Source organism: Ambystoma mexicanum, chromosome 12 (assembly GCF_040938575.1).
Source record: "Ambystoma mexicanum isolate Mex_15411 chromosome 12, UKY_AmexF1_1, whole genome shotgun sequence".
NCBI lineage: Eukaryota > Metazoa > Chordata > Amphibia > Caudata > Ambystomatidae > Ambystoma > Ambystoma mexicanum.
In genome coordinates, this window is record NC_090936.1 from 693992038 (window position 1) to 694006613 (window position 14576).

The 14576-nt window shown below is 45.1% G+C and overlaps 1 protein-coding gene across 3 annotated transcripts in view; it reads left to right on the plus strand.

Moving 5' to 3' along the window:
- TRMU (tRNA mitochondrial 2-thiouridylase) overlaps window positions 1–14576 on the plus strand; it is an 852019-nt gene that overhangs the window by 469116 nt on the left and 368327 nt on the right. For 2 of the 3 annotated variants that reach the window (XM_069629233.1, XM_069629231.1), the window contains exon 6: window positions 55–108. The exons of the other annotated variant lie outside the window; for it this stretch is intronic. In XM_069629233.1, coding sequence (XP_069485334.1) covers window positions 55–108 — 54 coding nt within the window. The remainder of the gene's footprint in view (window positions 1–54; window positions 109–14576) is intronic. 3 annotated transcript variants of the gene reach the window in all.

Below are 14576 nucleotides of genomic sequence, written 5' to 3' on the forward strand. Positions count from 1 at the left end.
TGAGTCTTCCTTTACGATACTGGTAAAAATGCCCTATATTTTCTGTCTTTATAGAGTATGGGGATCTGTTTTATTGGTAAAAGAGATTTTTCAGACTTTATCCTTGAGGTGAGTTATTTTTTTGTTTCATTGATTTGCAAGTAAAAGATTGCTATGGGCAAATGTGCATGATGCGCGTTCAATGCATAAAATGAATAAAAGCAAATATAAATAAATGGTACATTTTTTAATTTTTTTTTTTTAAATCTTTTTATTGGCAGAGGCATATAGCAAACACATACATCAGAGCAATCAGTGGGTTCAATACATGCATAGATGAGTACAGCCACAGAGAGAAACAATGATTTAACAACAGATGGGAAATGATACAACACGATGCACTATGAGGTGTTAGCATATCAATGAGAGGCACAGGAGGTACCACTCTCGGAGGAGTTCTCCTCCAGGCCAAGAAGGTAACTGTTGAAAGCAGTCCAAATGTTTTGGGGGTGAGAGCGAATTGGGATCATGTTAAGGTATTCCTCCTCACAATTACGAGACCAAGTGAGCAGGTTCAGCCACTTCTGGACTGTGGGGGGAGAGGGGTTCTTCCAGCTCTGAAGGATACACTTCTTGGCCATCACACAGCCCACATTCAGGAATTTGGCCATATGTTTAGCCCCCTCAACCTGCCACACCCCAAACAGAACTCCCATCGGGTCTGGGTCAATAACAGTGTCACTGATTTCAGACAGTGTCTCGAGGATCTAACCCCAGAATTCCGTCAGCCTCGGGCACTTCCAGAACATGTGTAAGTGATCAGCACCCTCTGCTCCGCAGCGGGGGCAAGATTGCAGGGTGGTTCGAGCAAACTAATAAATGGCAAATTTGAATTAATGGATACCACACAGGGGGCGTGGGGTTTTGCAAGGGACAAGTTGTCCTGCAGAAAAAAATACTTGTCAGTTTGTGGTCTAAATGTATTAAATACTGCACACAGGTATAACATACCACTTTATATACAAATGTATGTATGACTTGGACTGCACAACTAAGTATTTACGCTATACTGAGGAAAACAGAAAAAAAGGCATTTATTTTCCCCACACAATCAAAACTAAAGAATCACGTTTCCAGACCACACTTTATAGCACATCCATGCAATTATGTGCAAATTATGTGAAGGATATGAGGCGATTTCATTCTCGCTTCACTTTGGTGGGTGTGGGAGGAGCGAGGAAGAGACATTTGAAAGTCAAGTGGGTAGGTTTGACCCATGGTGCTAAAACTGGGAACCTGATATTCTGGTCTTGCAACTGAAAAGAGTAAGGGGATGGAGTCTGCATATAGATAACAGAAGCTTTTAATTATTACCACTGTTCGGTCACATCATTTTAGCATGACCACTACTCCAGATCATGTGCAATTAATTGAAAAACTGAGGTGGTGCATGAACTGTCTAAGCAAACAGCACATGTACATTCTCCAAAATATAATTGCACAATTGTCATCTCCGGAGTAATCCTCTCCCTGCCAGTAAGCTGTGACAAGTCTAGACCCCTTCTTTAGGGTTTTGTCACTCTGGACCAAACCTAGGTTCATACCACCCCAATCACATGCTGAGGTAATGTCTTTTCTCCCAGTATTAAAAACTCCCTCTGTGAAAGTCATTAGCATTGACCAGAACTTTCACTCATTCTTACTCCAGAAACAGTCATTTTCATGCTGTAGCAGTTCAAGATCTGATTTCAGGCCAATTAATTTTAATGGACAACTGCAGTTGGACCAGCATTTCACAGTCAAAGAGGAATGATTTCATTTTTTGCAAGATAGAGAACGTTGACAGTCCTGTCACAAGTTGAAACAAATGCTGCAGTGAGGATGTTCAAGTTTGTGCTTTTTATTTAAGATGTCAGGATGGTTGGGGTTAGTTATATTGATCCCCAACACTTCACAAGGACACTTTATACTGTTATTTTCCTGGGTTTGTCCCCAGAGGATCATTTACTTTCTTCACTTGTTCCTTCTCTGCTTTCATTTTCTTCTCTGCCTTCCCCTCGGTCAGAGCCTTCATTTTCACCTTTGCTTTCTTTCCCCTCATCTAAGACCGCCACCTTTGCATCCTCTGCCATTTTCTTGACTAGTGCTGTGGCCAGGTCTCTATTCACCTGCCTTTTGATCTCTGCTTCAACCTCTTGCCTTATTCTGGATTTCTGGTCTCCAGCTTTTAGTCTCCTCCGGTCTCCAGGTTTTACAATTAGTCTCTCCTATCCAGGTCTTAAAATCAGACACACTTATCCAACTGTCAGATTGATTTCTCCCCTCCAGGTCGTACAATCTGCCCATGAATCTTACTGTCCTCTCTGTGACTTGCAATCCATTCTTCCACTCTAGGTCTTATAGCCAACCCAGCAACCTTCCTCTCTGCGACAGCAATATTCTTCATCTTTAACACCACAACTCTCCTTCTCTGTACCACAAACCTCCTTCCACTCTTGCCCTGTGAGCTGCCCCTTGTTTAGTGCTGGGACTGACTAGCTTCCCACTGACTGCCCAGATGGGTCACATGCCCACTCTGGTCATGCCCCATGGTTGTGATGCTGTGTAGTCCTGAGTTCATGGAAGAAGTCTTTAAATGGGGAAGCCACCATCTTAGATCTCATTTCAGCCTGTTTGTTGCTTGCTGAGAAAGAGCTGCTTCTTTGTTCCCCTGTCTGAGTTTGGGGAGTTTCCCGTCTCTGAATGTTTTGATGACCTGTGTCAAAAGCATTACTCCTGTGGGGTGAGAGTTTGGAGAAAACGTTTCTCCTTTGTTTGGTGTAGTGCTTGTATCATTTTCCTTGCTTATAATTAATGCTGCATCTGAAGGTGATTGTGCTGGCAATTGTGAGAGAGACATGAGTTATTTCCTCTCCAGTGTTCCTGGTAGTGTGGGAAGAAAGTGGGGCATTGTCTGTGCCCATTAACTGTATCTGTGAGGACTGGGTGTTGTGCAGCCCCTTTGGTTAAATAGGAGAGTTGTTTGTGTTCCCCAAGATTACCCCCTTTGTGGGGTTGAACCCACTCCTGTGGGTTGTCCTGTTGTTCCCTATTATATTCCTGATCCTGAATCTGTAAGTATGTTTTGCTAGTCAGTCCCGGGTTTTCCTCTCTTGGGAAAGAGTGATTATTAGAGATGTTGTCCTTTTCATGTTGGTCTGTTAGCATGGTGTGGGTTGCCTGGCCTAAATACACATTTTCCAGACTTTTTTCTGGCCTAAGTGACCTGACTCTGTCTTCTGTAAGGTCCATCCCCTTCTGGGTCCAAAATTCCCCTACATGGAACAAGACCGGGTTTTGGGTTTGTTGAAAAGGGGAATTGTGGCATATGTCTTCTTTTACGGTTGCTTTATCCTAAACGGAATGGTCTTTGGTGGGATATACTTTTACTGACGACAACTGCTGTTGTGGACCTGGGGATACCATACCAGGTCACAGGTCGATGTGGTAAAGTCAGCGTGGTGACTTTGCCGCACCTACCCAAGCTGGCAATATTATTCTCCAACCACATTGCAACCATCACACAGTTACTGGAGCTGTGCAGCAGAGTCACCAACACCCACATGAGAGCCATGGCAAATACACCTACTGTCTACTTGCTCAGGTTACAATATGTTTATGAACTCTTCTTGTCCTTGACAACAAAGATCTTTTCCTGGGAGTGAGGCTATAGGAATTCCAAACTCCTGCCTCACTAGTCTTACAGATTATCAATAATACAACTGTATTGGACCTAATAACCAGAAATAGGTTTACGGCAGGATCTTATTTCCCTCATGTGAGTTTATGAACACCTCCAAGGAGTCTTTCATGATGCACTCGTTGGCATTGCCAACACCACAGAATAAGCACGTTATGGAATCAACCAGTCTTCATTTTCAGGAATCATGTGGAAGACTTTAGCTTCTACTCAGGGAGCGACCCTGACATTTGTGTAAATTGGTATATTTCATTTTATGTTTTTATTCATAGCAACGCCCAAACCCATGAGTATCACAGCGTTTGTACAGGAGAAATAGTAAGACCAAAAGTGTCAGCAAGATCAGGAGTGCAGTTAGACATATTTGTTGAACAGCCAAGTTTTCAGAAGTCTCTTGAAGGGTGCCATGTGTTAAAAACATGGCAAAAATGGCCGTTTACACAAAAAATCCTGGCAAAAAGGCTGTGGTTTTGCTGCCGCAATGCATATAAAGGATGCAGGTGACCCCCCGCAACCTCCACACCCATTATACCATTTAAGGGGAGCGGGGGACACCCCTGCAACCCCCGCTCCCCTTAAATGGTATAACGGTTTACACCTTTACCAGGTCAAACCACAGCATTTTTGCTGCGATTTATTATTATTATTTCTTTTTGTTGCATAGTCAACATTTTTGCCGTGATTTTATTACTGCATACCTCTTGAAGGTAGGGTAGGAACATACTGCCTGATAGCCCATTAGTAACTCCTCCTCATCCAGGGTCCGCTGCAACACTCTGCCACTCGTGTCGGCCGCATTTTCTGTTTGTATATAATATCTAAGTGTTTCTGACATCCTGACTATTTTGAACTGTTGACTTCTATTCTTTGTTGTATATACCCATTGACTTTATCCCGATTATATATATTCTTACAGCACTGTAACCAAGCTGAAAATACCCTTGTCTCTTTCTGCACCCTGATACCCTCGGGCCTGGCGTGCATTATAAATAATAAAACAAACAAACAAATAGTCATTTCTGATGTTTGGGGGAAGGGAGTTGCAGAGAAAAGGGGCTGTAATGCAGAAGCTTACGCCTCCTGCTCTGATGTTTTTGAAGCATGGAGTAACAAGCAATATGTTGCTGGAAGAATGCAGTGGACGCACACACAGTCTCTTGGCAATGCTGTTGATCGGCTGGAGAGGCGGCTTCTTTGTAGACGCAGCGGTGAGCAATGGTCAATGTTTTGAAATCGGTGCAGGCTTTGATGGGCACCCAATGGGCTTCTCTCGTGTTGAAGAAATGTGGTCAGATCGACATAGGCCCAGTGCTTCACGCAACGCTTTATTTTGGAGGAGTTGGAGCTTAGCTGGGTTAGTTGCAGACGTGCCCATGAGGAGTGCATTACAATAGTCCAGTTTGCTATGGATAAGGGTTCTTGCGAGCGTGAGATGGTTGCTCTGTGAGAGAACCTGTCTGCTCAAGGGGATGAGTTTGGAGGTATATGCAGTGGAGGAGGATAAGGCATTTATGTGCTTAGTCATGGATAACTCTACATCTAGGTAGACGCTCAGTGTTTTAACCTGTTTGAGGACTGGGATTGCTGTGCCATCAATTGAAAATGAGGAATAGGTCATTATGTTGCAAAGAGCAGATCTGTGGGTCATTGCACAGGAACATTACTTCCACTCAGTCAGGTTATGCTGGCTATTCCTATAAACGTAATGTAGCCTTAATGACCTAAATGCAAAGAGCAAGCAGAAATTAGTGTAATGGCCATGTAAAAGACACTCTGTTGTTTAAGAACTTTGTAGTGGATGCAGTTAGGGTGTGTGAATATGTTCTGAAACACTCTTGTCAGATTCCCATCAAGTATTTCCTTCAGAAAAGGTTTCCGGTTTTGAAAATACAGCAAAGGTGTAAGATATTAAGTAAATTCTAGGGGAGGTATCTTGGGGCAAGTGTATGTTTTTCCTTATAACTTTGCCCGCCCTGGATGAATCTTCTCAAACCTTGCAGAAAACACATATGCCCCCCTTGAAATGATACTGCAAATACTGGAAAAAATATTTTGCTTGCGCCTACAAAATGAGTGATATCTGGGTCTGGTCCATGGACTCATTTCCTGATTCGGGGTCTGCGGACACGTGTGGGCCAATCAGGGGGACATTACACGTAGCCGCTGACTGGATGGTGGAAAACATGAGCTGCGTAATATTTCTGGAAATAGTAGCCATGTAGGAACTGCCAGTGTCCACCGATAGCGCAGTGAGGAAATAGTGTGGAAAACACATTTGAGGTTATATGGTGGCCAAAAGAGGGTCTGGAAAGGGTGGGTAGTGAAATAAAGGGTATCCCTACATATTATCCCCACCAAAAATATTGCCGTACATATGGTCATTTGTCTCGCCATAGGCAATATTTTTGGGGGGGATAATTTGTGGGAGCAGGGGTAGCGGGGGTGTCCCCCGCACATTTAAAAATAATGCAGGTGTTGCGGGGGTGTCCCCCGCAGGGTCCATGGCTCAATTTCGCCGCAAAAATATGGCGATATTGTTGTATCGCAATATTTTTTCGGGTATATTAACGCATGGAACTGAATAAAGTTGACATGGAGCTGTTTTTATAGGTGAAAAAAAGGGGTGCAGCTGCCACCGAGTCCGCAGTCACTCTTAGTGTCCGTGGACATCATTTGGATTGCAGGAGGTTTAGGGCTAGTCTTGTCGTCTGAAGATGTATTGTACATACTTTTTAATTGGTTTCATTGTATTGTGGTGGTTGTGACCAGTGGCCACATACAGTATAGTAATATGTGTATAGTTACTATAGAGAGAATATACCATATTTGTTAAATGGTGGAATGATATAATTGAAGTGTATATCGTATTTTTGATAGTAGGACAATTGAGGATAATGCTCTTTGATGTCTCCTCCGCCTTTTATACGGTCAACCATTGTATCCTCATTAAACGGTTACATAATACCTTTAGCATCATGGACAGGGCACTGGACTGGCTGACCTGTTTACCTTACTAGCGCCCTACCCAGATGCAAGTGGGTCGTTTCTACTGTATTTTATTTATTTATTTTATTCAAATTTGTTGAGCGCACATCAGCCCAGAAGCATCGTGGCGCTTGTTACAGACATCTTAGTTGCAAAGGAAACCGTAGTTACAAGTAGTACATAAATTACAGAGGAAATATATACAATAGCAAGGCAGTATATTTACATGGCTTCTTGAGAGTTTGCTAGTTATTTTGCAAGGAACGAGGTTTTCAGTTTCCTGCGAAAGATGGGAAGTGAGTTTTCCGTTCGGATGTCTGAAGGGAGAGCGTTCCATGTCTGTGCTGCAATGTAGGGAAAACCTAGACCTCCGGCTTTGGCTTTTTTGATGCGTGGGATGCAGAGTAGGTTAGCGTATTGCGTCCTAGTGGGACGTGTGGAGGAAGGTTTGAGGATGGTATCTGAAAGATAGGACGGGGCGGAGAAGGAGAGGCATTTGTGAGTGAGGGTGAGGATTTTGAGGGTGATCCGTTCTTTGACTGGGAGCCATTGGGCTGAGAGCCTGGCCTGGGTGATATGCTCTCTTCTTGGGATACTAAGAGCGGCCCGGAGAGCGTTGTTCTGTGTGATTTGTAGTCTATTTATGTTTTTGGCTGACGTGCCTGCTAGGAGAGCATTGCAGTAGTCCAATTTGGCTCCAATGGTTGCCCTCGCTATGGAGAGGCAGTTAGGTTTAGAGAGGTAGGGCTTGATGGCGTTTATAAGTTTGGTGGTGTGTGCGGATGCGGAAGTGATTGCGCTGACTTGTCTAGTCATTGATAGCGAAGAGTCAAGGTATACTCCCAGTGTCTTGACGGCTGTGGACACGGGGATGATGGAGTTGTCAATGGAGAAGTTAGTGTCCAGTTTTGTCCAGTTTGTCTAAGGTGTTCTGTTCACCTAATATCAAGATTTCAGTCTTGTCACCATTGAGGCAGAGGCCATTAATTGCCATCCATGCCTTGATGAAGGAGTAGATAGTGTGGAGAGCCTTTGCGTCTTCGTTGTATGAGCCTGAGAGGGGTAGAAGTACTTGTGTGTCGTCCGCGTAGTTCGTGTAGGTGATGCCGTATGAGTCAAGTTTGTCAAAGAGGGGCTTGGTGAACAAGTTATAGAGTGTAGGTGCAGTGCAGGAACCTTGAGGGACCCCGCAGTGGATTGTCGTGGGAGTGGCGTTGGCGATGCCCGAGAAGACTTTCATGGCCCTACCTTCGAGGAAGGAAGTGATCCAGGCGGCTGCTTCTTTGGAGAAGTTGGCTGAGTGCGTGAGGTGGGAAGTGAGAATCTTGTGATCAACCAGATCAAACGCGGCTGAGAGATCTAGAAGAAGCAGAAGAGCCGGCTTGCCTTTGTCCATGATTTGGGTGATCTGGCTCTTCAGATCTAGCATGGTATGTTTCTGTGCCATGTCCTTTCCGGAAGCCCGATTGCCTCGTCCCGAGGATGGAGTGGGTTTCCAGAAAGTGTTGGATTTGGCAGTGTGCGGCTTTGTCCAGTAATTTCAGCAAGAATGGCACAGTGGTTATTGGTCTATAGTTGTTGGGTTGTGAGGGGTCAAGAGTCGTTTTTTTTAGGAGAGGCCGGACCCAAGCCTCTTTGAGGTTGGCTGGGATGATGCCTGTTTTAAAGGACGCATTGATAAATGCCGTGAGGAGCGGCGCAAGGCAGTCTGCGCAGTCTTTGACTAGTTTAGGTGGGCAAATGTCGCCTTTGCATGGGGAGGGTTTGAGGTTTATTAGAAGGTTAATAACTTCTGCATCTCTGAAGGAGAAGTCAGGTATGGTGGGCTTGGAGGAAGTGGGTGGGGTGTTGGTCGGTTTGGTTCCTGTCTGGTGAGGAAGTGCTTTGCAGTGGTCTTTGATTTTCTTTTGGAGAAGGTCAATTTTGTGAAGCATGGCAGCTTGAATGCTGGTACACCACGCTTCATCTTTGATTATTTCATCTGGAGTATTGGGGGGGGAGATGAGCTATACCATGTATATGAGCTGTACCACCTCACACTCTACTTGCAGTGTACCCCAGGATTCTATCCTATAATTGTGGCTCTTTATATCTGTTTCGTCCTTCTGGCTCACCTGATGTTCTTTTTCTTTTCTAATTTCCAGTATTATGTTAATGACACACAGCTTTCCTGATACTTCCCTCTACTAATGTCTTGTTTTTTATCGCTGCTTGTCTGACCGCCATCAAGGCATTGTGTGCGGTTAACAATCTCTGTCTCAATGCCAGTAAAACGGACATCCTTCTTATTGTGACACTTGTTCCCTGTTTTCCTCCTGCCCTCTGGCCGCCATCTTTAGGCCCTCGACTCTCACCATCCTGTGAGGCCCAAAAACCGGGGTCATCTTTAGGTCCTCTCTGTCCTTTACTCCTTACATTTTGGAGCTTGTAAAGAAGGCCCACTTTCAGCTTTAGCTCCGTACAGGCATTCTACTGTTCCTCACCTTACCCCAGAAGCTGAACGTCCCTAGAGCCCTTGTCCTCTCTAGGGTGAGCTACTACAATAGCCTCTTCGTTGTATACACCCCCCTTTGGCTAATCCAGAATAGGGCTGCAAGACTTATCTTTGGCCTCAAGCCCAGGGATCGTATCACTGCCGCCCTAAAATGTGTACATTGGCTCCTGGTGGCTGGAAGGATGAAAATCAAGATCCTCTCTATAATTGAGAAGGCTTTGTGGGGCCTTAGACCACACTATCTCCAACTTTGTTTCCCTAAATACGCCCCTGCTAGAACCCTCTACTGCTCTAATTCTCTGCTTGTGAAACGCTTTTTGAAACTGAGAGCAGGGGGCATGTCTCTCTCATCGGCCGGTGTCTCTCTTTGGAACAGCCTTCCTGATCCTTTTATACTTCAGCTGGACTTCCTTAAATTCTGGAAACTTTTGAAAACACAGTTTTTCTCTTCCTGTTTGACTTAGCCCCTTCCCTGTTAACTCATACCACTGATACTGACACTGGTGACCCGGTCCCTCATGAACCTGACCAGTTCCAGGCCCTATATCTAGTCGACACCAGTACACCTCCCCCCTTTAGCACTGCACTTGCGGGTGTACCGGCTGCCGGCTGTGCAGCCTACCCTTGGGGACTCCTCTGCCCCAGCAGTTAGCCAGTGGCCTTCCACCTTGGCATCTCTTGGCACTTTCCTTCTGGGCTCCTATCAGCACTTGGCAAAACCTACTCCCCTTTCTATCCATGCACTTTTCTTTCTGCACGATGCATATGTGCATTTATAGGAGCAGTGTGTACAATTTTTGTGGATAGGCAAGGGGGATTTAGATGCAAAAGATTTCTAGAAGATTGTTACGAGGCAGTTGGTAGGTGGAGGTTTAATATGTTGATAGACTTATATGCAATGTTTTTGGAAGTGATTTGTGGATAGATGTGTAACTGTTTGAACGCAGGCAATAAGGGAGTGTTACAAATATACCAGTGAAAAGGGTACAAAGGCTGCGCTTTGCGATGGTGTGAATGTGCAATCCATTTTTATAAATAATGCATGGCCTGAAAAGGGGACTTCGGAGACCATGTATAGTCATAAAGGTCCATGGATTATGGTCCTTATTGTATGTCAGAGAAAAGTATTTGCGACAGAAAATTGTTTCTGTGCTTTTTTCTTTTTCTCTAGTGTTTAATTGTCCATTATTTCCATTAGCAAAGTAGAAAATGCAAATGGAAATGTTGGAGAATCTTATTGAGTCTAACTAATTTACTGAAACATTTCAAATAGATGGAGTCTATAAGCTTATTTCTTTACTTCTATTTTTGAACTGTGAAAGGTGGTTCCTAAAGGAACCTTTTTTTATTTTTTTATTTTGTATTTTATTTTTATTTTTTGCACGAAAAGTCAGGAAGTAAGGTGTGGGAGGGAAATGAGGGAAGGGACACCAACCACAGATATCGAGGGGCAGGTGGACAGGGGGAGATGTTGGCCGTGCGGTAAATCTAAGGTAGGGGGCAGTGTTTCTCATGCTCCTTGATTACAGCCTCGAAAGCACTTCAGAACTGCTCCCTCTGCAGAGTGGTGTGTTGCAGTATATACAGAGTACTGCTGTCTTGGAAAGATATGGATCAGCAGGCTCTTTTATGGTTTGCAGGGTAACTGGTGGGATTTTCTGCCCAACAGGTGTAGCCTGTGTTGTGGCAGTATTGGTTGCGGAAGATGAGGTAGAGGAAGCCCGCGTAATACTTCCTAAAAAAGGAACAGCCTTTCTGAGAGCATCGCTGTGGGTGGATTCGATGTGACGGCTCATGGAGGTAGTCCATACCAGCGCTGCCCAGGTTGTTCGCGACAGAGTACACACTCTGTGCATTTCACCTTGGTAGCCTTACCCTTCGGTACTCCCTCAACGGTAGTAAAGAACCGCCACACCCATGATTCCCTCTGGGTGCTGGAGGTAGGCATTTCCTCTACATCATCTTCCTGGTCCTCTTGATTGTTTTCTGCATCATCTTGCTTTTTCCGTTGTCTGGGCCCTCAAGCTGGTGCTGGTGGTGGTATTGGTGGTGGTGATGGTGTTGGTGGCTCCTGGGGAGGAGGGATGGCAATGGCTGATGCAATTGTTGTAGATTAATAGCAGTTGTGCTAATATTCTTCCAAGCATGTGCTGTGTCCTGGATTGCAGATGGATAATGAGTAATAAAAGGTCTAGGAACTGTGCAAGGGTACATTTCGAGTTTGAAACTTCCTAGATTAGCTGAAAATGCAGTTTCAAACTGTTCACGAAGCACGGACCCGTTCGTGGACACGTCATCATGCAATGACGTTGTCATATGTTCGCAAATGTCGGCGAACAAAAAAACAGTGCAGACAGTTGCAGACAGTTTATAGAAGTGTCAAAATGTTGGTAGGAGGTGGGGAATGGAACAGTCTTTAAGTTCAAACTTTCTACATCAGCCTAAAATGCTGCTAAATGGGGGGTAAGTATGATATTAGGAAGTTGTAGCAAATTAGGGTGCACTGCTAAAAACCCATGAAATTTTGAAAAAAACTTTATTAAAGGGACGTTATGGTTAGGTTGTACTAATAAAAACCTATGAAATTCAAAAATAACTTTTTTACATGGACCTTATGGTTACAAGTAAAACCGAAAATCCCCAGAAATGTGTCAGTTATGTTAAACTAAGTAACCATAACTCGCGCCACCACCGTGCACTGCTACACTCAAAACCCAGGACATGAAAGATGACATCACAGAAATGCTGTAACATCCATGCAATTCATTAAAAAAATCCCCAATTTTTCTATAATCATCTCACTCCTACTTTCTTTTGAAAGGATACTTTTTCTCTTGCAGATAACATAATCAGGCTGTTTACCCAATCTTCATAGGAAGGTTTAGTTGAGTTTTTCCACAATCTTAACATTTATTTCTTTGCTACAATGAGTGTTCTATACGCCGTTTTTGTTTTACAAATATTCAGCCCTGAGAGCTGTATCATCAGACGACACACTGTGGATTGCGTTTCTTGGAAAGGAGAGCCCTAGCATTATGTCTATGTGTAGCAATTCTTCATTCCAAAAGACTTCAAACTTACTACGGAACCAAAACACATGAATAATCATTCCGCTATTGTTCTTGAATGAGCAGCAATTATCTGTTAATAGCTTACCATGCCGCATCCTCCATGGCAACCAATATAAATAATTTATTATCCTCTGCTGTATGTATCTCAGGTCTAGGTCTACCTTCCAGCATGATGGTCCAGAAAATATTTGAATCTAATCTTCTCAGGGTATGATCCACCCCAACCCAACTTCCCAGTCTTTTTTGCCTCTTACCATCAGACAGTTGGGCTTGGGATCCATAACAAGATGATATATAGTGGAGGCAAATGGAGTGTAGTCATCGAAGTCTATACAATGTCAGTGGATCATGTATACTTTTTTTTTTTTTTTTTAAATGTATTTTTATTTTATCTCAACCAAACAACATTACAACGAAACATAAATAAAACACTTCAAACAACAAAACCAAACGAACAAAAAATAAGGCACTGCAATCCCCATCCCTCCCCCCTATGAGCCTGTAGAGTGTTCGCCATCAGTGTCCGTTCCGTGCGGTGGGGCCTCATCGCTCTCAAGTCCAGCCGAGGCCGAACCCGCACAAAACAGTTCAGCTAACAACAACTTCCATGCCATGAGAGAGCCTATTTCTTCCCCGTCGCCTGCCATACTGCCATCTTGCCACGCTGTCGTTTCAGCCTCCGCCCATTTTTGGAGATCCCGCCACCAGACCTCCACTTGCGGCTTGTGACATTTCTTCCACTCCATGGCTATCCTACGTTTGGCAAGCACATAAGCCAGATCTTTAAGTTTATCAACATGTCGAAGCTTACGCGCCCTGGGATACCCTCCCAGCAGACAAGCCCACGCCGAATCCACCTTAAGTGTAACACCCCTTCCTGCCAGCCTCTGCGCCACTTCACCCCAATAAGTTGCAATCACTGGGCACGCCCAGAACATATGTATCATGTCCGCATTCTCTTCGTTACATTTGGGGCACGCCTGGCGCCCACTACCTGGGAATTTGGAAATTCTGAGGGGGGTCATATATGCCCTGTGCGTAATATAGAGCTGTATCTGCTTGAACCTGGCGTTCCTCGATACCTTTTTATGGTACCCCAGGGCACGCTCCCACATCCCATCCGACATCGGGGCCCCCACCTCTGCATCCCACTCCAGTCTCAGGTGCCCTAAATCCTTCCCAACCTTTGTCATCAACATCTCGTACAACCTGGAGACCTCGTGTCCGCCCTCTGATGCGTCATACATCGTCTCCAGCGTGGCATCCGGTTCATCGGCCAAAGTAGTTTCGGGCCACGTGCTCCGGACCTCCCGGGCCACCCTGTGATATGTTACATATTGACCCCTGTGTAGTCCCGACCCTGCCTCCAGTTCATCGAACTCCATCAGGGTCCCCTCCTGCCAGATGTCGCCCATTGTAATCAATCCCACTGACTCCCAATACGTCCGGATAATAGTTCTCAGCTGCCCGTCCTCCTTTGCCAGGGCGATCAGAGGGAACTGCGGCATACACGGCGCGGGGTCACCCATCATCCGACAGGCGCGCCGCCATATGTTCCTGCCAAGGGCCAGCATCTTAGGACGCTCTCTCATCCATGAGCCAGTCACCCAAATCACCTCCCGCAGATAGAAGGGGGAACAGTCTTTCCCTAGCAGCCTATGTTTGGGGGTCTCTTCATCTGAAAGCCACCTGGCCACATATTGCAGTTGCGCCGCGATATAATAGGCCTCAAAGTTCGGCAGCTTCACGCCACCTTTCTCGTAAGAGTTCTGCAATTTCCATAATGCGACCCTGTTGCGCGTGCCGTGCCACAGGAAATTCCTACACACGCTATGCAACCTGGCGAAAAACTTCCTAGGTATCATATACGGGATGTTATTAAAGTAATGCAGGAGCCTGGGCAACACCACCATTTTAAGCATAGCTCCGCGACCCATCATTGCTAAAGGCAATCTTTCCCAGAACCTCATGCACCTCTCAATCTTTCCCACAGCTAGTTCAGTATTATACTTGTGTTCTTCCTCAGTCGTGTGATACACGGCAATGCCCAAGTACCGGAAGGAGCTCGTTGCCCACGGAATCCGCAGCAACGGCAACCTCTCTGCCGGTATCCCCACATAACTGCCCAGCGGGAATAATACGGATTTCTGAGGGTTAACCGCTATGCCGGACAACCAGGCGTACCTCTCCAATACCTCCAAGATATACTGCAAGTTCTCTTCCGGGTGTTTCAGGTATAACAGCATATCGTCTGCATACAGGGATATAAGATGGCACTCTCCTCCCACCTCTATGCCCACCGGATCAT